At 37.4% G+C, this 24,691-nt stretch overlaps 2 protein-coding genes across 3 annotated transcripts in view; both read left to right on the forward strand.

Moving 5' to 3' along the window:
• TTC21B (tetratricopeptide repeat domain 21B) overlaps positions 1-691 on the forward strand; it is a 31,573-nt gene extending 30,882 nt beyond the window's left edge. For both annotated transcript variants that reach the window (XM_056496201.1, XM_056496202.1), the window contains one exon: positions 341-691. In XM_056496201.1, coding sequence (XP_056352176.1) covers positions 341-418 — 78 coding nt within the window. In that variant the 3' untranslated portion in view covers positions 419-691. The remainder of the gene's footprint in view (positions 1-340) is intronic.
• Positions 692-4,844: 4,153 nt separating this feature from the next.
• On the forward strand, positions 4,845-23,667 carry GALNT3 (polypeptide N-acetylgalactosaminyltransferase 3). Its single transcript, XM_056496732.1, has 11 exons — positions 4,845-4,959; positions 12,323-12,916; positions 14,213-14,385; positions 15,555-15,704; positions 15,957-16,191; positions 16,919-17,036; positions 17,440-17,640; positions 18,722-18,853; positions 19,467-19,568; positions 22,114-22,266; positions 22,726-23,667. Exons 1-11 carry the CDS (start codon positions 4,955-4,957, stop codon positions 22,846-22,848), a joined length of 1,986 nt encoding a protein of 661 aa, XP_056352707.1. The 5' UTR covers positions 4,845-4,954; the 3' UTR covers positions 22,849-23,667.
• The last annotated feature ends 1,024 nt before the right edge of the window (positions 23,668-24,691 follow it).

Consider the following 24,691-nt stretch of genomic DNA (forward strand, 5'->3'; position numbering starts at 1 on the left):
GTGAAAACATAAAGGCTGTTAATCTTTGCAAAGTATGCTTAAAACCTCAGAAATCACTCTAGAGGTCCCTTCTGATTCATGCATTTCAAGCCACCCAGAGGCTTTAGCCCTTTACCCCCATGTCTTTTGCACCAAGGTGAAAGGACAGTGGAAATAAAGCAAAGTGTCTTTGATACAGTTGGTTTTGACTTGCATGTGTGGTGTTCCCTATCCACAATTCAATATTTGTGCATTCTTAAAACAACCTTGTCATGTTTTTATTTTAGTTTTAGAATGTGTAAGCTAAGTAATGAGGCGGATTACCAATTCAGAATTTTTGGGATGTATTGTCTTTTGACAGGTCCTTAAAGAACATCCAAACTATCCGAAGATCAGGAAGGAAATACTGGACAAGGCTCGTGCATCTCTAAGAAACTGAATTTGTTTTTTGTATGACTCATGGAGTTTTGTTAATCAGACTTTGGAAACTATGAATGAAATACTGCAGTGACAGAGATCACATCAGCAAAAAAAAAACTGTGGATGTGATGAATTTAATATTAGAGATCTGGATTATTTTTATGAAAAATCTGCAACCCTGAAAGAAGTTGTATTTTTCTCATTCAGGATAGAATACCGTTCCCACGTGTCTTATGTAAAGTGTCATCATAACAAAGTGTTACAGCATTATAAAAACATTTTAAACATCTAACTCAGTATTTTGTGTTTATTTGAAATAGCACTAAAACAACAACCTGCCTTATCTAGTGGATGTGTATTGTTAAGATTTTAACAATAATGGATTTTAGTTCATGTAACCCATTACGTCATAATTACAGTGTAATCTTTATTAGTAGAGGTGTACTTCTAAATTATGAGAGGATTTTATTTCTACATATACTAAAGGCATGCTTTATTTTTTTTTTAAACCTTGAAAGAAAATAGCTGTATGTATTGTTCTCATATAAATTTACATTTTTAATGAAGATGTAGCAGTTAAAATTTATATCCTGTGGAAATACTCAGTAAAGACTTTCATAGATCCTGCAGGTCTTACACAGAATTTACTTTCTGTTCATGCTATTATCCACCTGTCAGATTTCCATAAAGAGAACTGTTCTTAATTTGTAGTGGATAGTCTTTCAACACTGTATGTATAGACAATATAGTAATATATGCAGAAATTGACACTGATTTTGTTTCATCTGTATAAAAGATCTTTTTAGGAAAGTAACTTTTATTTCAGGGGATTATGATCTTGTCTCACATACAGAATATACCTGTGGATCTTTAGGGGCACAGTTGCATCATGAATGAGTGCAAGGAAGGACAAAGATCAGGTTTCTTTTCACTGATGCAGAATTTTTGAAAAATGCTGTTGCACTGCTGTATTTTGTTTTCAAACAGCACTTTATGTATGTCTTAATAGAAAAGTTATAGCATGAAAAGGGAATTCTAAATGGTAGTGATTAAGTTTTTATATTTTATAAGCAATTTGAGTTTTTAGCTTTTCTGGTTGACATTGTCTAAAGTCACTTTCAGTTTGATTATTGGGTTTCTTTTTAGGACAACTCAATGTTAAGGCTACCAAAGGGAGCCCGTTTACTGTTGTATTTAATCTTGCTTATCAATAAGTGAGTCCTGTATCTTGTGGAATTTTTAGCCTTGTTTCCTGAATACAATGAGGTGCATCACTTAGACAATGATGCTGCCTGCTGGTGGCTGCTAGGTCCTGAATTCCAGTAACTTTGGAGCTGTTGGTCAGCTAAACTAAAACGAATAGATGTGTCTCAGGACTGTAACACTTCTGCAAGATTTGTGTCAATATTAGAATGTCATTAGGATGACTCATTTAAATAAGTGGCCTCTTCCTTAAAACTTATGGTATGGCTTTGTCCTTCTGTTTGAACACTGTCAGTCAGTGTGTACATGACTGTACCAGGCACAGTACAAGCCTCCTGTTTTTTGCGTGTAAGTTTTGTAGCATGACAGAACTCAGAGGAGAAAGATTTAGTATATTAGGGAAAACTGATGCTATGGGAGTGGAATGAGGAACATGGAAAGATCTGAAAAAGGCTGAAGATCGGGGACTCTGACAGGTGGGCTATAGGGGTCAGTAAGCTATAAATTAAACAATGCTTGTTGGCAGGGTTTTTTCACTATTAGAAGAATAAGTACTTATTGGGGCAGCTTCTAGTAAAGCAATATTTCTTAGCATTTAGCTGAAGTTCAGAATAAAAATAAGTGCAAGGTGTTTTCAAAAATGTCAAGACATCTGCATCTGATTGGCTTTTCTCATAAGATGGACATTAGCCTTTCATAAGGTGGGTGTGGCAGATTGTCATGACAATGGTAAGATACAGAAATTAGTTGACAGAAATTGAACTGAGACTTTAGGCTTTCTGTGGCTATGTATACACCATGCAAGTAAGATTTCTGAATTCCCATTAGCCATCTAGGCACTGGTATCTTTTTATAGATGAGGTCTTTAAAATGGGAGTACAAATGAGACATCTTTGGATTTTAGTTTTAAAAAGAAAGGCTCTAAGTAGTCCTTCTGAAAAAAACTTGCTTTAATATAATATTCAAAGAAGAAATAAATGTCCTTTCTATATACCCTTTGGTTTATATAAACAAATTTGAGGTTTCCTGTTTGCTTTTTTTTTTTTTTTTTCCTTTCTCTGCAGAAGAAATGGTTTTATGTCATACCTCTCTGTTTTTACTGTTTTTTACTTTAAAAATGCATGTTTGGTGGGGGGTTTTAGCTCCTTAATAAGTGGGTTTGAATGGAACAGACTTCTGGGATGGAGGGGAGTCAGTAATGCTGATTTCAAAGCCCTGCACTCTTCAGTGTGATGTTGCTTAGCAACCCATCTTCCAGTTTTGCCTTTGATGAATAAAAGAGGAGAGTGAAGCTGTGGTTTCTATTGATTCATTCACTGGAACTGAAAATCTAAGCATCTTATAGCTATAGCAACATAAGCCATAGGTGTCTCTTTCTCTGCTCTCTTGTAGTACTCCCTTTCATCTGCAAGTACAGAATGCCTAGAATATATTCTAGAGGAAATGAAATTATTTTTGTAACACTATGCTAAATAATACTTTCTGTTTTAATTTGCAGCCTTGTTTTTAGATTTGTACCAATGCTAGAAAGATGGTCTAGGGAGTACTATTAGGCAAAAATAATTAGTATAAATAGCTAAAAATAACTGAAGTAGTAAGATTCTTGACAAAAATAAGGATCTTGAAGAGGTTTTTTTTACTGGTTTCTGGACTAGGTTTGACTATTGAAAATCATTTCTCAAATATGGCTACACCAATTTTTAGAAAGACTGTAGACTTTCTAAAATCAGGCAGCTCTGGTTTAGTAACCTAGAATTTAATCTTGTTATTCATTCAATGGGTGAGCAGTTTTATAAACATACTTTAAACAGAGCTTATAACATTAGACAATTTGCTGAAGATTTTCTTTGAAAGGTGACATTTCAGGGAAGTCTCAGTGGCAGTGGATTTTGGCTCTTCAGAAGTTGTTGATAAAGAACTCATTAATGTGTTCCATATACAGTGCTGAACAGGGGAAAAATAGAAAAAGAACTTAAGAAGTATTTCACTAGCAATTACTTCTCCATCAGCTTATGACTACGCCACTTTTCAAAGATCTTAACAGTGATTTTGCTATCTAGCTTTATTTGCTCTGTGGTTTTACCTCTTGCTTCATCTTGCAATGAAAATAGAACTTTTGCAACAACATTGCCCTGACATTAAATGTTGAGAATTGCGCGATTACTGCAAAATTCTCATGCTTTTGTCTCTGCTAAAAGTTGTTGCTAATTATGTGACGTGGTGCTTGGTAGAAGACAAGCTATGTGAATGGTCTAAGTCTTGTTCTGAAGTGAGGTTTTCATTGGTACTGTTCTTAATGTTTGGTTGGGGTTGGATGTTTGGGTTCTTTTGGGTTTTTTTAAGGAGTCAGTATGCTGTTAATGCAGGCATTATTTTGGGAAACAGCATATTTTTAAAAGTTCACTCTAGAAATTTGCCTTACTTGAATTTTGTGCTATAAAAGTTGAACAATGGCTATGCCTGTCTCCGGTGATACAGTGCTTAGCACAGTTTAGGCATCAGCTGTCAAAGGCAAAAAGGAAGGATTTTAATATCCTAGAAATAACAGAACCTATGAATTGTGAGAGATTCTGATCTAAATCTTGTTCCTGGGCAATATTAATTTCCAAAAGAACTGACATCACCATTTTTGGCACTGCTGTGACACAAATCAGTACAACTACTGCCAACTCCCCTTCTAATTGCTGAGCACCTTTAGATACCTGCGGCTCAGCAGCTCACAGGACGTTTTGAAGCGCTGGGTGAGACGGTGATTGTGCTGCTATTACGAGAGAGGAGGAAGAAGAGGAGACTCTACACTCTGTTACGGGAGTGCAAATACTGCTTTGCGGTTTTTGCTCCCCACATTAAACCATCCTTCTGTAGAAATGCGATTTTGTACCTATCTCTCTGGGAAACTACATTGTGAAGAGAGAGCTGTGTGATATCCCTTCTCCCAGGCTGTGATCTCACCACAGAGGGATTTTGTGTCCTGTTTCCCAGCACTGGGAGTGCTTGGTCAGTCCCATCTTGCACAGCGTAAGGCTTGGGTGGTCGAAGCAAGCCCCGCAGCCGTGCGGCCCCAGCTGGGTGCGCGCTCAGTGGCTGTGCCAGAGCTCCGTGTCTCCCGCGGATCGGAGCGGGAGCGGGAGCGGGAGCGGGATGGGCGCAGCGGCTCCCGGGCGCGTCCCCGGGGCCGCCTCGCGCACCTGGGCGCCAGGTGAGGGCGGGGCGCGGGCGCGCGGGCGCAGGCGCGGGGCCGGCCGCGCGCACCTGGCGGGCGCGGGGCGGAAGCCGCAGAGCCCGCCCGGCTCCGGCCTCCCGGGGCTCCGGTGCCGCTCCCTCGGCAGCGCCTTCGCCGTCCTCCCGCCGGATGAGGTGAGTGGGGGAGCCGCGGGAGCACCGCGCGGCTCCGCTCCTCCTTGGCCTCTCCAAGGGCTGTGGCCGGCGGCGGGACAGCGTCCGCTGCCGCTTCTCCTGCGCTTGCCGCTGCCCGTGCGGGCGCGCCCGGCGGGGCACGGCGGGCGGGAGCCGTGAGGGGCGGGAGCGTGCGGGGGCGCGGGGCCGGAGCCGCCCGGGGGGTCCCCTCAGCCGCCCCTCGGCGCGCACGCTCCACGCGCGGTCCCTCAGCTCCCCCCAGGCCGCCGGCCCCACGGGCCTTCCCGGGGCCGGGACAGCCCGGCCCTGCGGGCTCCTGGAGCGGGCGAGGAACCCAGGCTGCCGCCTGACCGGACACGGGGCTCCGGGAAGTGCCGGCCGGATGCACTGTCCAAACCGAAGGTATTGACCGAGGGAGGTGTCTCTGCCACGTACGGGTCCCGCCCAAGGGTTTGCCCACAGTACCGCATTGATTCGGGCGGCAGGGTGGTACCAGCTGTGTACATTGCCAGCTAACTCTGGTGAATTTCATCCTACTCATAGCGCTTTGAAAGAGTTGTCGCATTGTCTCTCCCCTCCGGCAGTTTGTTAGTCTTCTGCACAGCAGGTGACAATGCTTAGGCAATGTTTGCTTAGTTTGAAACTGACAGAAGAAGTGTCCTTTAAATTTAATAACCTCTGTGTAATGGATTTTTAATTTCTTTTTAACATTGTGTAAAATATTCTTTTATAAAGAAGAATTTATTAATAAAATTTTTTGTTGGTTAAATAAAAAAATCTTACTGGAAGTACAAATATGTATGCAACCCAGTGGTGTTGTACATGTTAGTCTTCTGTAGCAAGAAGACCTCCATTGTTTAAAAGATTATAAATTATATTGATCAATTCAGACTCGACTAAAAGTAGTGGTACACTGCTGAGCTGTCAGGCTTAGAGCCTGAGACAAAGCAGCCATCTTCCAGCTTTTGGTTTCCTTTTTTAGCCAGGTTTGCTCAATGGCCTGGTCAGTTTGGCATCGGCTACTGTCATTTCGAGGCTTCTCAATAACAGAGCAAAGTAAAAATTAAGTTCATTACAGAGAGCCTGAATTGCTATTTTTGTTGCACTGTGGGAAGGAGCAGACCAGTTTTCCTCCTCCTCATAACTGCTATTGCCACTTAACATGTCCCTTTTCTGGGGTGGGGTAATACCAGAAGCAGTCCGGATATCTTTAGCCCTGTCAAAATAGGAGCAAGATATAATTGCCCTCTCTGTGACATCTCCCCAGTGTCTGTGGTTCTAGGTGAACACACACTGTTGCTTAGAGAGGTTTTTTTTTGGTTGTTTTTTTTTTTTTTTTTTTTTTTGCCTTGCCCAAGTTTGCTACCTGGTTCGCCTGTTCAAGAGCTGTTACTTAGTCCATGGTTTTCCCTCTTTTGGAATCAATGTAGAGAATCATGTTCATGATATGAAATGCTGATCAGTTGCCTGCCAACGCTTACAAGTTTCTCATCCTAATCTGCTCATTGTTGTGCCTGTCTTCTACAAGATCTGAAAGTGTCTCAAGTTTCTAAACTATAAAGTGCTAAATTTTTTTCAGTCATGTAAAGCATGGATTTATTCACTTGCTGTCTGTCTTACAACTGTCTGATTTTCCCTAAGACTCACTGAGATAATGTGCCATAGGAAATAGTTCTGCTTACAAACAGAATTATATCACAAAACCACTGACTAATTTAGCAATTAAATTCTAGCTTCAAGTGACTAACTACAGTGGACTAACATTATTCAGCAGTGAAATGTAACTGGAAGAGAGACACTGGAGTGGGGAGAGGAGGAAAGTGAAGACACCTATGGGAGCTTCCAACAGTCTCTGTAGCAGTCACTAACCCAGGAAATCTCCCATGAGGAGACTTTCTTTGCTTTACACTTATCACTTAAACAAAAGTTTAAGGCTACTTGTGATTTCAAGACCTGCATTTGATACTTGGATGTTTTTGTTATCTTAGAAATGTTCCTACAATCAGGAAAACAAACAAAAGTCCTCTGTTTATGGTCCAGACATTATCTTCTGGTGCTTAAATGAAAATGAGACACTAATCCTTCTAAGTTCAAACAGCACTTTACAACTGCTATCATGCTCACTTTTCATCATGGCATTTTTAGGGGAAGTATAAAATAATTTTAACAGAGGCCCAAAACAATCTGACCAAGGAAAAAAAGGAAAATACAGAGTTAAGTGAAATTTACATTTGAGATAAGTGCATGTCATTTACATGTCTTAGATCTGTAAAAATAAGCCATAACTATTCTTATAATAGATGATTACTGTATATTTTTATTATTATCCATTGTCAAAGGGAACTGTCTATCTCTGCCTGTCACATGTAGTGCTTGGCTGTAGAAAAATGGTAGTAGTGCTAATTTTGAAAGAGCATGTGAAAGTTTGAGTTTGAAGCACCTCCATTAGAATACATAGAAGTAGATTTGGTGATGGCTTGCTGGGGGTTTTTCCTCTTTTTTTATTCTTTTTTTATCTGAGTGAAACCACTGAAGGAGGTACTTGACCAAGTTTGTTTCAGCAAGCTGTTCTGTGCTGCTGTTGCTCAGAACTTCTTCAGCTTCTTCAGTATGCTCCTCCAGAAGGAACTGCTTCTCATTCCTCTGTAACAGTCAGTGAGGCAGGTTACATCCAGTACTTGCTGGAATAACCTGTGCTCTTAATGTTCCTAAAATGAAGGCTCAGGAGCTGAACACATTCAGTATTCCTCTAGCAACTTTTTTTCAGGAATAGAACCACATTTCTACTGGCTGGGATTCAAAGAATGTACCTGGAGGAACAGCACTTAGGGTTTGTGAATTTCTGTTTCTTTTAGGTATGTGTACCCTGTTTAGGAGTGCATTCAGTAGGAACTCTAAGTGAAACAGATAAGCAAGTGTGGAGACAAAAATTAAGCAGCTGATTCTGTTTCTCATTTTCATGTCTTTAGTCTTTAACTTCTGTGCATTTCATTCTATCATTTTTTCCTTTATTTAAATCAAGAGCTAATATTCTTGTAAACAGTAGCATTGTTTGCTAAACTTCAGCAACTTTTTTAATTATCCCAAATTTCTGAAGTGCTTTTGAATGGTTTTGGTTCTGTGAAGAATCTTCATATTCTATGTAAAGCTAGACCTTTATGAAGGGTTCACTCTGAATTGAATATTCCTTAGTCTGTCAACAAAGGTGCTTATGTGAATGGATGTTCCTCTGGGATAAAGTTCTAGGAAGTGCAAACAGTTTTATTCAGGGATGTATTTTTAATTTATTTGCCTTTAGAAAAAGAACCATCAATTTCCATGGCAATAGAAGATGAAAATATCATTTACCAAATTGATTATTTCAGTAACTAATGCTTTAGTAGCATTGATACTCATGCAAAGAAAACAAAAAGCCCTGCCTAGAATTTTCCCTTCAGTTAAGGGATCTCTAAATTTTGAGGAAGGGATTGTATGCTTTGATAACTAGGAGAAGCAGACAAACTTTTAATGAGACTGTGCTTCTGGAATTATAGAGAATTAGATTAATTTGAAGCCTGTAGTTAAATAGTTTTGATTAGAATAATTCTGAACTATTTTCCCCCTATTTTTCCATTTTTAGGATTTTTGTTTTGTTCTGGTTTTAGTATTTTTACTTATTCTTTTAGGTTTTAATGTTCTACAAGCAATATTGTCAGGAAACATTTGAAACCTATTTAACATTTGGATAGAAGAAAAGTAGATTTTAAATTTTAAAATAACCTGACATCAAGTATATGGTTGATACTCACCCTAATAAATTTTGTCTCGCATGATTGGAAAGAATTTCTGCTGATTTGGGTTAATGATACTTTCACTTTTTTATAAAAGATTATTCTGTACAGTGTTGTTCAGATCAAGCTGACAAAAGAAAAAATCAGAGTTTTCTGCTTGTTGGCTACATTAGCAAGGCATTCTTGTAAGATTTTTTGCAGACAGTCTGACATCAGAACCAGTGGGTGGCATAATGTAACATAGACTGCATTGAATTCTCACACTGTCCATGTGATGTTTGAAGTAGCGTGGCAGCTGCTTTTTGGCACTTTTAGAAGAATTCAGTAATACATTTTAGTTTTCTGGTTCTTTTCTTCCTAAAAAAAAAAAAAATCTAACTTCACATGTTTAGGGCTAGTTATTTCAAGCTGCTCTAAGAATCCAGACTACTATTAGAAAATAACACCAGTGAATAGAAGATTAAATGCTTTGCTAAACAGTCACCCCAGGGAGTTTAATCATGCCACATATTTCTTCAGCATGTCCTGGAGGATTGAATAGTAGCTTCGTCTATGTTTGCTGACACATTGCTCTGCCATGAAAATGTGAGAGGCATTTGTGGCGAATAAAGATTGTATTTCTGACTACAAAAATATCCTGGTAAAAACTCTAAGTAAGATACAGCTTTCATGGCAAAAGTTCTTTGGACAATGCAGCTTCTGTTCTGGAAACTGCTACTGTTTTGTACGACAAAGAACTCTTCTCTTATTGTAAGCAATATCCCTATCAGATATTTTGTCAACAAAGCTACACTCAGCATTTGTCTGTATCAAAAGGTTTTGCTGTATGCTTGTGGCAGTCAAGCTTCTGTCCACCTGGCATTTTCTGCACATAATATTTCAAGGCTGTCACTTGATCCTTTCTTAGACAAAAATCACTTACACTCGTTTCTGTGGCATGCTAGTAGAGTGGACTAATCCACACTGAAAGGGTTGTGTTGCTGTCTTCCACAACCCACCTAACTCCAGAGAAGGTTCTTTTCTAGAGACAAACACATTTCATATGTGTGTTGTGGCAGCATGCTCCACATCTCGTTTCTAATGCCTCTTATGACATCATGTATTTGAAATATATGTATAGATAGATATAGGTATATATATGAAGATATTTCCTCTTTTTCCATTTGGGGAAGATATATCTATATTGCTAATTGATTTCTAAGCTTTAAGATTTTCTGGTATCTGATGTGCTTGTGCATGGTGCACTGTGAAACAGTAATGTGATTTTGATGTTGTTAGGAAAGCATTCCTGGTTAGCAGCCTGCAGGAGCTGTAGCCCCTGCAGTACTGTGTGCTGATCTACGCATATAGTTTGTGTTTTACACAAATGCAGTTGTGTATTGCATTTTCATGGCAAGGTTAGGAGGTGAGGATGACTTCACAGGTGGCCTCTGATAAGAGACATGGGGCTGCCCCCCCCCCCCCACCTCCATCTTATTTTAGGTCAACACAGCTGGTTCAAGCCAGCTGTAAAATAGACCCACTGTTGGCCAAAGCTGAGCCACCCATTGTAGCAGGTGGTGCCTCTCAATGAGGTATTTAAGAAAGGGTAAAAGATACTGCACAGCAGCTGTGACAAAGAGGAGTGAGAAAAATGCAGAACCCAAGGTCAGGAAGAAGGAGGGGAGTAGGTATTCCAGGCACTGGAGCAGATATTCTCACTGCAGCTCACGGAGAAGACTGCAGTGAAGAAGAATTTCTTTGCTGCTCATGAAGGACCACCCCAGAGGAGGTATCCACTCTGCAGCCTGTGCAGGACCCCAGGCTGGAGCAGGTGGATGTACCCTGAAGAAAGCTGCAGCCTATGGAGAGCCCGTGCAGGAGCAAGATCCTGGCAGGAACTGTGACCTGTGGATCATGTATGCTGGAACAGTTTATGCTGAAGTACTGTACTGCATGGAGAGAACCTGTGCTGGAGCAGGGGCAAAGTGTGCAGAGGAATGAGTGCTAGAGATGAAGTCTTTCAAGCTAACCACAGCCCTTATTATTCATTCCTTCTGCACCACTAAACAGAAAGGGGAGAGAAGAACTGGGAATGAAAGAGTGAAGCTGAGACAGGGGAGGTAGTTTGAACCTTTGTTTCTCACCATCCTACTCTATTTTTAATTTGCAATAAATTTAAATTCATCATTACAAGTCTGTTTTCCCTGTGACAGTAATTGGTAAGTGATTGCACTGTCCTTAGCTCAACCCATGTGATTTTCCATCTTATTTTGTCCCCACTGTCACTCTGAGGACAGAAAGCAAGAGAGTGGCTGAGTTGGTGTCTGGCAGCCAGTCAAGATCAACCCACCAGACACTGTGAAAAAACAAGATGTTTTTCAATCTGGCAGTTTGGTAATTTGGTTGCAGTCCTTTCATTGGGAAGAAAGTTTTTATTTGTAGTCTTCCACTATAAAGGTATCAGTATTGTAGTCCAAATGTTTCAGCAGTAAGGAAAAATGGGAGAATAATATGTGACACAGAAATGGACCGATTTGTTTGGTTTGGTTTTTTTTTTTTTTAAATTTTGTGAGTTGAGAAGCATGTTTTTGGTACTTTTAGTGTGATCTAATATGCGTCCCCTCTGCATTCTTTTAACAATAATTCTATGGTAAAAACATTTAGTAGTAGTTTGAATGCATGGGTTTATTAAGCTGACATAAGCTTTGAAAAACAGTATAATGTGAAGAAATCCAGATGCTTAGTTTCTCCTGCAGATTCTTGAAGAAAAGCAAGTAAGGGGCAGGGAGGTGTTTTCTCAGACTCATATCTCTTCCTGAGTATATATTACTCCAATTAAGATGTAGTTGTATTTCAGAGGAATAAATAGAAAAGTAGTAGGTTTTTGCATTTTTGTGGTCAGTAGTGGGAGCTAACTGTGGCTTTAAGCTAGATGCTATTTATTTCTCTTCTTGATTCAAATACCTGCAATTTAGACAAAAATTAAGCTATTCCCTGAATAGCTATTCCAGCTATTCAGGCTGATGGCAGAATGTATCCCCTTTGATTTTAGTAGTCCTCAAATGTCTTTCATAGTTTCATCTTTGAAAGCAAGTGAATAATTACTTGTCTGTGAAAAAGATAGTGGCGGAAACTTGAAAATTGTTGAAATAAGTTTATTGAAAAATCTTTCCTATCTTCTAGTTCACTTCCCCCATGCCTGACATGCAGCTTGAACTAATGTATTGATGCTACCTGTTTTTATTCTGTCCCATCATTGACTAAAATTCCCTGCTTTCACAAGACTATTCTAATTTTAAACAAACTACTTGGAAGAAAATAAACTTGAAGTAGCTGTACTGTGCAGAAATAATGTTTTATTCTTGATGGTATGCCTGATTTCTGGTTCTTCTATATGAAGTGTGTTTAACAAATAAAACCCAAAACAAAAGGCAGGGAAAGGACATTTTGGGTATCTTACAGATAGGTTTGGTGTATCTTTAAGTGATGTAGTATGCATAACAGTTGACTTTTGGGAGCTGTGAATTAATTCCTTCCCATTAATTTTTTATGGCTTTACATAGTTGAATATACTAGTTGTCTAAATGAATACTATTTGTTTTGATTTTCAGGTGTTATAATTTCAAGAAATGCTGTGACATTTTGAAGAACAATACTCAGAGAAACTTTCGTTGTGTGAAAATTTTTAAAACTAGAATGGCCTTGAAAAAGACACCTAAACTATTTAAGACATTTTTTCACTGGAAACTTTGGAAGTTTAGCATTATTGTGTTTGTCTTTCTGGTATTTTTATTTTTATTACAAAGAGAAGTAGGTGTTCAAGATTTTAAGGATGAAGCAGGGATTGAGCCAGTTGTTGGAAAGAAAAGTCATGTATTAGGTCTTGTGTTAAATGCTATGAACAATATCAAAGGTGCAAAGCCAAAAATGCAGATAAAAGCACCCATTAGACAAACTAAGAGTCCTGGAGAGAGACACTGTTTGCCAGGGCACTATACTCCAGTGGAACTGAAACCCTTTCTAGATCGACCACCTCAAGATCCTAATGCTCCTGGAGCTTCTGGTAAAGCATTTAAAACCACCAATTTAAATTCAGAAGAACAGAAAGAAAAACAGCTTGGAGAAGAGAAACACTGTTTTAATGCATTTGCAAGTGATAGGATTTCTTTACACCGAGATCTTGGACCAGACACTCGACCTCCTGAGTAAGTTGAAATGTGTATGTCCTAAAAGTTGAAAAACTTCTCAGAAATTCAGACTGCAAAGTGGCTTGAGTTCAGCAGTAGGTGATAGTTTAGGAAAGTCTCCTAGCTATACATAATGATTGGCTGTACATAATGATCCATAGTGCCAAAGCCAAGAATGTTTAGAAAAGTTCAGTTCTTTCATGGTTTTGAATTCAAAGTAACCATATTTAAATAAGGTGTCCTGCTTTTCCCTTTAAGGCTAAAATTTCTGAGTAACTTTCAGGAAGCCTGCTTCGTTTTACTTATAAGAAAACAAAAAATGTGGTTTCAACACTTTTCCAATTAAAACACCACCCCCCATTTTTTTAGCATTCAGCATTAATAAAATCACCGGCATAATTTAATAAATTAAGAATTGTTAAACAAGGTAATGGAAGATCTCGGCACCAATCTTGTAATATTGAAGAATTTTTAAAATGTAAACTCTAGGACTTGGGGGTAGTGAGTTTTAGTTATGAGCAGTCTCTGTCAGTGTCAGATAGAATGTTGTCAGCCATCTGTGCCAGAAGTGGCTAAACTTACTGAGCTGCTGCTGACACATGTGGTGCAGCTCACCATAACCTCTCCTAGAGCAAAACTGGGGTGGTTTTGCTGGTGTGTCTTGTGGGTCACTGACTGTGGTTATTGCCTTGGGGTGCCCTCCAGGCCCTAAAGCTGACAGGTGATAAATAAGTGTGCAACTTATGAATACAGCATTGTCATCTTGACTTGCCATTGGATCTAAAGTTATGTTTAGGATATTTCAATCTTGAAAAACTGTGGGCTTAAAATTGTATCCCTTGAATGGGACATGCTGCCCTAAGGCTTACATAAGATTCTGCAGAGCTTTGAAATTTGAATTAGATCCTTTTTTTTTTTTCTTGCAAACTTTGAATTTTTCTAATAAATATTCTTCTTTGTATTCTTAGGTTTCAGCAGTAATGGTGAATTTTGAGTTAGCTCAGTCAGTACCTGCTGTTCTCAATAAAATAACATTTTCTCCAGCAGAAGGCCTGGGTATTATATGAAATGTACTCAAATGTATGTGAGACAGAAGCACAACTAAGTTGTTCAATTCTCAGTCATGATATTTTGAAAAACACTCTGAACAGCTGCTCCAGCTGAAGTACCTATCTTTGCACACCAAAGCTAGCATAGGAAGCACAGAAGCAGAACTATTTAATGACCATAGTTACAAAGTTTTGCGCTAGAAAGGAAAGAGTTTGAGTAAAAATTGCTGTCCATTTTGTAACCCTGACACTTTCCAATTTGTAGATGTATTGAACAAAAGTTTAAGCGTTGCCCACCACTGCCAACCACAAGCGTTATCATTGTTTTCCATAATGAAGCGTGGTCAACTCTGCTCAGAACCGTGCACAGTGTGATGTACACATCTCCTGCCATACTGCTGAAGGAGATTATTTTGGTGGACGATGCCAGTGTAGATGGTAAGAAGACTTTCTGCTTTCGCTTCTGTTTTTGGTTCTGTAATTGAAGATGTTAGGATTGCAGATAAATTGGCTAAGAGGATGTCTGCTTACCACTATTGACATGTATAACAGTATCCTAAGTGGTTTTGTTTCTTTCTTTCTTCTTTTTTTTTTTTTTAATATAAAATAGCGCTCCCCCACCTTATTTTTCCCTAAGGTAGTCAAATACGAAATTCCTGTGCTCTAAAAGGTTTCTGTTTTTTCCAATGCTGATTTACCTGCATAACTGCTTGCATGACAAGTAGCTTTGTAATTTGTATTTCAAACCAATTCCAATTTGTAGAAAAAAGTATCCAAGTATTGGCCCAAATTGCAGAAATTTGCATTTTATCATAGTGGTTGTCTTTATGCAAATTAGTTTTATAATTATGAAGAGCAGTGTCTTTATTAGACAGTTAAATTATTTAGTGGCAAAATAATCTTCAACAGTCAAGCTGAGTATCAAAAATAATTATATATATACTTAGTATGAACACAAATGCAAGTTTAAAAAACTTTGTATGCTTAGCTTTAGATAAATATGTTTATACATCTATTAATGTATTTGCAATTTGTATTTGTATTAATGTAATGTATTTTGCAAGTCTGTATGGAGTATATTGAAACACTTGGATGTGAAATGTGTTCAGTAGTACAGTCTAATACTAAGGATGGGCAGAATAAAGATGATATGGGTTTCTTTCTCAAAATCTGAACATTTAAATGGTTTTTTTATGGCTTCTGTTACTGTTGTAAATACCGTGGCCTTTGTCTATATGTGCCATCATTAAGGAAAGAATTTGCATGTTCTGCAGATAATGTAAGTATGAGATCCATTTGCTATGAAAATGGAATTGGTATTCACATAGTTAACACTGCAGCAGAGATGTACTAGCACATTCTTTCTTGCTCAGAATTATTTTAATGTTCCATCTCCTGTTCTCTGCTGGTCACCTCTTCCTACACCCCTATGCCCAAAATACTCAGACCCTAAAAATTACCTTCAGCAGATAGGAATTTTTATGGCTTTCATGTTGAGATAATTTCTGGGGTTAGTGTGAGTTTTTTATCTTGTTTGCTTAAGAGTAAGATTTTGAGCAGTGGCATTTGTATGCACTGAATATCCTGACTCTGATTTCTCTTTCTAGAATACCTGCATGATAAGCTAGATGAATATGTGAAGCAGTTTCAAATAGTTAAAGTAGTCCGTCAGAAGGAAAGAAAAGGTCTGATCACTGCACGGTTGTTGGGAGCTTCAGTAGCAACAGGAGAGACCCTTACCTTCCTGGATGCTCATTGTAAGTGTAACCTGTAACTATGCCAGGTCTGGTTCATAATACTGTTGTCTTTGATTTAGTGTTTCAGATTTTTTTATGAATTATAAATGTTAGCAATATATAATCTTTCCTATTGCTGTTTCATATTATTGAAAGTATAACTAGCAATGTTATTTTAAAATAGTCTGTATTGGCTTGCTGGGCATGTTAAAATATGCCCTGTGTACTACTTTATAGTCAAGCAAAAATTCAGTGTTCCCATTTTCTCCACAGGTGAATGCTTTTATGGCTGGTTGGAGCCATTATTGGCAAGAATAGCTGAGAATCCTGTAGCTGTTGTAAGCCCTGACATTGCTTCTATCGATCTCAATACCTTTGAATTCATTAAACCATCTCCTTATGTGCATAGCCACAACAGGGGAAATTTTGATTGGAGTTTGTCATTTGGATGGGAGTCTCTTCCAAAGCACGAAAATAAAAGAAGAAAAGATGAAACCTATCCAATTAGGTAAACATAATTTGAATACTATTTAAATCCTTCTGTTTTCATGGAGTTTGTCTTATGAATAGCAGTTTGTAAATAATTTAGTTCTTCAGATCAGTATAATCAGACATCTTAGCATCTTAGATGTTTTTTGTAATACTTGCTTTAGGAACCATGTTTTAAAGCATTCATAAAAATATAGCCTCCTCAAGGTAGTAATTGCTCTGCATGACATCTACATATGGTGGAAATTGCCTATATTCCTAGGGGGAAGGTGCAAAGGAAGATTATACATAGTTATTTTCAGAGACAGTACAATGATTCTGTCTCCTCATTCACTTTACTTGAAGGAATGACAGAAATGTCAGAGCACCCACATACTAGGCTGATACAGCAGTGCATTTGATGATAATTGTGCCTGCTTTGTCCACAGACAGCTTACTGGTCTGTAGGAGTTGTGCTTTTGCTCGATATCCTCCATACAGAGAAAATTTGCTGGTTTTCCGGATGCTTTCTTTTATGCCAGCAGTTGTTAGTCTGAATGAATTCTTAATAAATGGCAATAAGCTGTCAAATGAGACTCTGTGTGAACATATTTAAGTGCTAGAAGTACTGTCTATGCCAGGAATATGCATCACTGTAGTGAAATACTAACAAGTACATGGAAAATTCATAGAACAGTTGCACCATGATTTTACATCTATATTTTAAAAAACCTACTGTCTTTCTTAGTAAAATTTTGGTTTTGCAGAACACCTACTTTTGCTGGAGGTCTCTTTTCAATATCGAAAGACTACTTTGAACACATTGGAAGCTATGATGAAGAAATGGAAATATGGGGAGGTGAAAATATAGAAATGTCTTTCAGAGTAAGTTTAGCTCCCTAATTAGCAATTGTCTCTATGCAGGCAGTGTACTGGGGGTTGGAGAATAAATTAGTATTAAATATTGACTCTGCTTAATCAGCCAACTAAGGACAAGAAAATTGAATTACTAATTACCGATGAAATAAAATACAAACATGCTCACTAAACTGCTTTTATTTTTTTTAAATGTTTTGAGGGTTGCTATCTGAAATGTGTGTTTCCAGGGTTTATCTGATAAGGAAATTCACTTGTGTATATATATATATATATATATGTAATGGTATGCCTGATATAGATACTCTTGCTAGTGCTTTGATGCGTTCTGGCAAGCAATAGTATTACTGACATTTTTTCCACCCCCTGAACTGTAACTGCAGTGTACTTACACACTAAATGTTATTATTAGGTATGGCAATGTGGTGGACAGTTGGAGATCATGCCTTGCTCTGTTGTTGGCCATGTCTTTCGCAGCAAGAGTCCCCATACTTTCCCAAAAGGTACTCAGGTGATCACACGTAATCAAGTTCGCCTTGCAGAAGTATGGATGGATGAATATAAAGAAATATTTTACCGAAGAAACACAGAGGCAGCAAAAATTGTGAAACAAGTAGGTGGTGGTGGTGGTATTAGAAATCACACTTGCTGCGGTGAAAGTTTTGGTGAGCAAAAGTTATTTATTGACAAAGTATGTAAGGATTCTAGATATTTTAATGAAAAGGTTGTTCAGTTTGCTTAATGCTGCAATCCCAACAAACATGAAAAAACTGAAGTGTTTGGTTGATGAATGTTTATTTTTTTATGGTGAGGTTTTTTTATTGGTGGCTTTCTTCATACTTTCCCCTGGGTTGTTTGCATTGTGCAGGTACAGGTACTACCAGAAGAACATGAGAGAAACTACTGAGTGTAGATGTTTAAACCAACTTATTTTCTGGAGTGAGAAAAATGTCTTGTTAGTTTCAAGTTGCTTAGTATTCTTACTGAAAAAGCAGGTTTTGTTCTTTAGTGGCAAAATAAAACTTACTTGATGGTGGTGGATAACCATCCTGTCTCTATCTGCTTAAAAAGTCAGTTTACTTTCAAATATTTGGGGTTGACTTTGGGTGTTGGCTTATTTATTTTGTAAGTTTTCTGCCCAGCTGGAATCTAGAGTTTTCTTTTAGAAGATATTTTCCCCCCATTCATGTGATAAATTCTCATGACTGTTGTATCACTGAAAGCATTACATTTCCTAGGAATGTTCAGCAGCTAAACAACTGAATTTTGTTTGGGAGATTATACATTGTACTGAATATGCTAATTATTTCATTAATTCAGTTTGTTATTTCAGCTTATGCTTTTAGTGAGATTAGGTGGCTTTATGGTTGTCATCAGTATGGTCTTATTTGTACTCTCCCACTTCATGGCACTGTGTTAAAACTTTATTGGGACTAAAGATACTTCTATGCTATCCATCTTGCAATGTAATTTTCTTGTAAGTGCTTTGAAATGTTGCAGGCAGGATGTCATTTGGTATTATGACACTGAAAGACAGCAGTAACTGTAGTAGTACAGCATTAACAAGAAAAAAGTCAACAAAGGAAGCTTAAAGCTTGCCTAATACTACACAGAATATCATAGCTTTACATGTGCAGAATGAATGTTAATATATTATCTTCCATCTTTTTTTTTAACCTCCTTTCCTTTAACAGAAAACGTTTGGAGATATATCAAAGCGACTTGATTTAAGGCAGCGCCTGCAGTGTAAAAATTTTACCTGGTACCTCAGTAATGTTTATCCAGAAGCATATGTGCCAGACCTGAATCCTTTGTTTTCTGGATATGTAAGTTTAATTTTAATTACATTTTATATTCTTCATTGTCCAGGAGGTTTGCTAATCTCTTGTACTATGTTAGCTGTAACTTTTAGACTTGAGCTATCTTTAACTGCTCTAGGGTTATCTGTCACTACTCTGGAGAAAGAATCTCTTCTGCATACCTTTTATAGCTTTATCAATAGCTATGTCATTTTCATTTTTCATTTATGTCAATAGTCATTTTCCCTGCCAAATAACTTTAGAGATTGCATTGCTAAAACAACCAAACAAAAAAAAGTAATTGTTCTTAGTTTGAGGTGAATATGAATTTTTAGCATGTATTTACAAGTAAAACTTCCTCCTGTTTTAAATACTCTATGTGTATCTGTTCAAATTGTGATTTGAATAGCAGCAACATTGTACAGAGCAGGCTAGTAACTCCAAGTGTGACTGTAGTTACTAGACTTTCAGTTAGAAAAGATTAACTGAGAAAACAGGAATTTTAGATTTGAGCGTAGCAGAAACTAAAAAGGAAGGAACAGCTGTAATTGTTGTTAAACTAAACATGACTTTTGTCTATGACTGAGACAGTTTCTCATTCCACTAAGCTTTTTTCATCCTGATAACACCCTTTCTTTAGTTAAAAAATATAGGTAACCACATGTGTCTGGATGTTGGTGAAAATAACCATGGTGGCAAACCATTGATTATGTATTCTTGTCATGGACTTGGAGGAAATCAGGTAAAATATTTGATACCTGATTTTTGTTCTCTCTCCCACTGTATAAAAGCTTTTAATTAATTTTAGAGAAATTGACTGATTTTTAACATGCAATTTCTCTCTCCTTTATCTCTTTTTTCCTTTATTTTCTTTAACAGTTAATTCCTATATACATTTTTAAAGAAATATTCCATACTACTCTTGATGTCATGTCCTGTTTCTAATATTTTAACTTCAGTATACAAATTCAGATTTCAAACACATTTGCACTGTTTCACTTGCCCTCCCTTTTCTATGCAAAACCTTTTCATGCTACCCTTATGCCTGTCTTATAAGTGTTGTCTTCTTAATTCTTCTTTTCCTTATGCTTCCTCCTATTGCTTCTTTCTCTGTCACCAGGACTCGCACTGTCAAGAAAGATGTTGGTTGGAATCCGGCCCATGGGAGACCAAGTGTCCAGGCCTGAGCCACCTTCCCTATCACTCTTGCAGCCTCACAGTGTGAGGTCAAAGTGGCCTAACCTGTACTGGCTAATGCAAGTGAATAATATGATTCCATTTGTTCAAGAGGAGCTCTCTTTGGTCCATAGCTCCTGGAGGCAGCCATGGTGCTCTGTTCCTTCTACAACATGACTTGCAATAGATGTCAGATACTGACTCGCCATTTCTGTAACACTAACAATAGAACATCTTCTTCCCTGTCCAGAAATACACACTTCTCTCTTGCCTTTAAAAGTGATCCTTAATAATTAAAGGTCAGCAAAGGTCTAAAATTTCTATTAGAATATAATTGTTGTCTTATGGGGTGGAGGGTGTTAATAAGTTTTTTTCCAATTTTAAGAGATATCCATTGATGGCACTGTGAAAATTGAGGCACATAATCCTAATCAGGTGATATTTTCCTAATCATTTTTTGTGAGACATGGCATGCTGTCTAGCTTAAGAACTACCCTATTATGCTAGCTTCTTACAGGATTGAATTTGGGGTTTTATTCAATTGTGGATTAATACTATTAGCCTTTTCTCATTGTCGCAGTCATTAATTTGGGAACACTATAGAAAGACATTGTATTGAGAGATCTGCTGTATGCTTCTGTTGTTCTCAAAGTTATCTTGGGCTATACTAAAACTATTCTTTCAAGTGTTTTTTTGTTTCCCTCCTGCTACAAAATAACAGTCTGAATCCTTAAATCCTGAATCCTTTAAATGCCAGCCTTCAGATTGATTTTGCTGATAATGCTTAAGAGATGCATATTTGCTACTTAACCCTTCTCATGTCAATGCTCTATTTTCATTTGTCCTCTATTCTTTATCAGGCTTTTAGCAGGCTGGTATTTCCCGTGCTGTCATCTTTGTCCAAATATTTAAAATGAGAGTAGAAAAGAGAACCTAGTTTCCAGAGTTATATATCAGTTGTACATCGTTCTTTGTTTTTAGAGTATTGGAGGCTGGGAACATGCCCATCTCAATATCCAAATAATAGACATAATAAACATAGCTTTCAAGTCATTATTTTCAGGGCTTGCAGAGGTTTTGAAGTTCCAAAAATAAATCAGGACAGATAAATCAGATTACCAGATTAAAAGTAAATTACTATTTCTGAGAGCTAAATGACTAAGCAGGTCACTCCTTCAGTACCTGTTTTGAGGACTAATGCTGGTCATATAGCCTTAAGAGAGAGATGCCAGTCTGTTCCTCAGTGCTGTTCCCATAGTTTCTAAAGTAGTGAGGAGGTGATTGCTGACCACTGGAAAATGGGAGGCCAAGGCGGGGGTAACTGAACCTGGCCTTAATATTCAAAGGAAAGATATGATAGAGGTGGCTGACATCCAGAGGCCAGAAACAGTAGCAGTGAGATGTAATGTTAGGGACCCTGAGACCAGGATGTTAGGTTAGGGCTAGAGGGGTAAAGAACAACTGTGTCTGTAACTTTTAGAAGTAAATCCCTGTTAGGATCAGAATCACAGCTGAGCCTTAGGAGTACTCTGCTGTAAGGAAATAATGGTAGAATTAGCTCACAAAATACATGCTTATAGTTACTTTTCTAATGGTTACCTCACAAGAGGATATAACAGCATCCTACCGTTCACACTTATTGTTTATGTCAAACAGCAAAAGTTGGCATAGAGCAATCAGTATTGTTTTGTGGGACAACTTTTTTTTGGTTGTTCAAAAAAAAACAAAATCTAGCAACAGAACTAAATTTTTAAAGATCAGAAATGCAGACATTTAAGTTATCTTAAACTGTCTCTACTCTTCAGTTTGTCTCCTTGAATTATATATGGACTGTGTGGGAGTAAGATTTTGCATCATAGTGCACATGCATAAAAGGTTATTTCAAATTTATACATACAAGTATAAATTAGTATTGCATTAACTACTAAAAACTGCTTTTAGTTTGGTAAACGCTTTTGAAGTGTCTACGCTAAAAATCAGAGGAATTATTCTGTAGTCTCAAATTTTTGAATAAGAAACTTACTACTTTGTGTATGGGAATTGGAAAGGCTTAATTTAGTTTAATGCTTTTCTTTATGTTTGTCTACCAATTTTTTTTAAAATTTAAATAGTACTTTGAATATTCTGCACACCACGAAATTCGCCATAACATCCAGAAGGAGCTTTGTCTGCATGCTGCCAAGGGACCTGTGCAGCTTCGGGAGTGCACCTACAAAGGCCAGAAAACCTTTGCTGTTGGAGAGGAGCAGTGGCTGCACCAGAAGGTACGTATCCTGTGCAGTGAAATGGCATTTGTATTAATGATCTTTGATATTAGTTAATTTTGGATTTCCAATAAATGCAAAAACACCAACAAAATAAAGACTCTGAAGCCAAAGAGTCAGTTTAGTTTTGGCAGGAAAATGGAGATAATCTCAGCTTTTCAGTTATAGATCAAAACTTGATGTCACTAGTAGGAATGTCACTTAAAAGAGCAGTTGATATCCTTTAGTGTGTTTCTCTAGACATCCACCTGGAGGTCAATTCAGATGTTTTGTATTTTTAAAATACTTCACAAAACTTTCCTAACAAAGCAAGTTGGCTCTTGAATACTACTTATGTATTTTCTACCCCGCTCTACACCACCTGTCTGAGCTTTCTCTTTAGCACCCAGCTTGGGGGAAGAACTGTGGGGGAAAATAACATGTTTGTTCTTTGTTCACTTTTTTTTTTTCTCACTTTAGGATCAAACTCTGTACAATGAAGCACTACATATGTGCCTTACAGGAAATGGAGAGCATCCGAGCTTAGCATCCTGTAATCCATCAGACCCTTTCCAGAAGTGGATCTTTGGCCAGAACGATTAAGATTTGGTATTATAGGCCAGAAGCATTTTATTAAAAGAAAAGAACCATTCTGAACTGTGATCATATACATATACTGGATTTTACATGATAGTTTAAATGCAAAATGTTTAAACAGTTTCTTTTTTCTCTTAAGTTGGATATAAAGTCATCAGAGATTCCCTGGGAGTCTGTTATACCAAAGACAATCCTGATTATATTTTGTTTACAATATTTCTATGATGAGACTTTATATATTGACCACTGATTTATGGATCCTATTAGTTCTCTTTTATTTTAGGGGCCATATGTGGGGTTTTTTTGACATACTGTAAGTACTTCTGAAGAAGACTAATTTTCTCTGTAGTGTCGTGAGAAATTATTGTCTAAGGTCTAAAACCCAATACACTTTATATGAATGTTTTAATGCTCAAATGGCTGATTTTATTTTTTTAATAATTTGCTTTTCTCAGTGAAACTTTCTCAAAGTTTTATAAGTGCTTTCACTTGGAAAATTAAATATTTGACTGTCAGGTCAAAGCTAAATAGGATACCACATTATGCTCAGCTTCTAGAAAGCCAGTTGTTTTGTAGAAGAAAAAAGTAATTTCACTAAAATATGTATTTATAATTATTTTAATGGGAAATCTGCTTATTTTGATACTAATCTTTTGTTTAGCCAAAACTTCTCGTATAGATTTTTTTAATATTTCATGGACTCAAAATGTATTATAAAATCGTATTGTAGTAGGTTCTCACGCTGCTTAACATTGACACATTTTTTCAGCATTTTGTTCATTATTGCTTTTAAATTACATGTTATCTACTAAACTTCTGCCCCTACCTTCTAGTGATCTATGCAGTATTTATCTCACAGGTTTCTTATGTTATCCTTATGTAATTTCTTGTGCCAACACCTGCATATTAATATTTTTTTCTTGTTTGTTTCCCCTTTTACAAAGGACTGATCTCAGTTTTATTGGTCTGAGTGAGACCTTGGCCTTTCTACCTATTCTGTTAATTACAGAAAATAATACAGCATAATCAAATATTTAATCAATTTTTTAAAATTTGTAAAGTGAAGACAAAAATATTTGGCTGCATGATCAAATATAAAGCTGAGAATAAATTTGAAGGCATGGGTATTAAAGGCTGAATAGGACAAAAGTACACTAATAATAAACCTGTTCTTTTGTCCTAGTAATTAAGTAATATTATTACAGATAAATGCTAACTTAGGTATGGTGAGTGAATGGATGTTGATGATGTGTGGTTTTTTTTTACTTCTATGGTGGGGAGGGAGCCTGTCTGTTCATAATTTAATGGTACCTGACTAATGAGTTTCATTTCTGAATAAAGGTAAGAAAAATTCCTTTCAGTACTTAAAAGTCATCTAAAAGACAAGACAGTGTATAAGCAAGAACCAGTGATAATTTGCCAGAGGCATAAACTCTAATTTATTTTTTGGTCTTGATAGTGCCTTTGAGCTGTGTCTCAGTTTTTAAGGCTTTTGGAGACACCTGTGAGAGTATCCCATGAAGTTAAAGCTGTACAACTTAAAATACAGACTTAAAATACAGAGTGAACAGAAATTGTAGAAAAGACTGTACCAGGAAGGGTTATTTGTACCACTGAAACTGGAGGGTTGTGTAGAACAACACTGCACAAAGATCTGCTTGTGTCCTCTGATAAATGTTTTAATTTGGGAATGGACTACAAAGTAGTATTACTTTTGCAGATCAAACCAATATTGGAAGAAAATACATGCACTTGATGAAATGGGGGAGTTGAGGAAAACAGAATGCAGGTCAGTGTGAAAATTGTTGAGCTATATGAATAGAGGATGGGCGATTACACAGCATGTGTT

The sequence above is a fragment of the Oenanthe melanoleuca genome, chromosome 7, assembly GCF_029582105.1.
Source record: "Oenanthe melanoleuca isolate GR-GAL-2019-014 chromosome 7, OMel1.0, whole genome shotgun sequence".
Lineage (NCBI taxonomy): Eukaryota > Metazoa > Chordata > Aves > Passeriformes > Muscicapidae > Oenanthe > Oenanthe melanoleuca.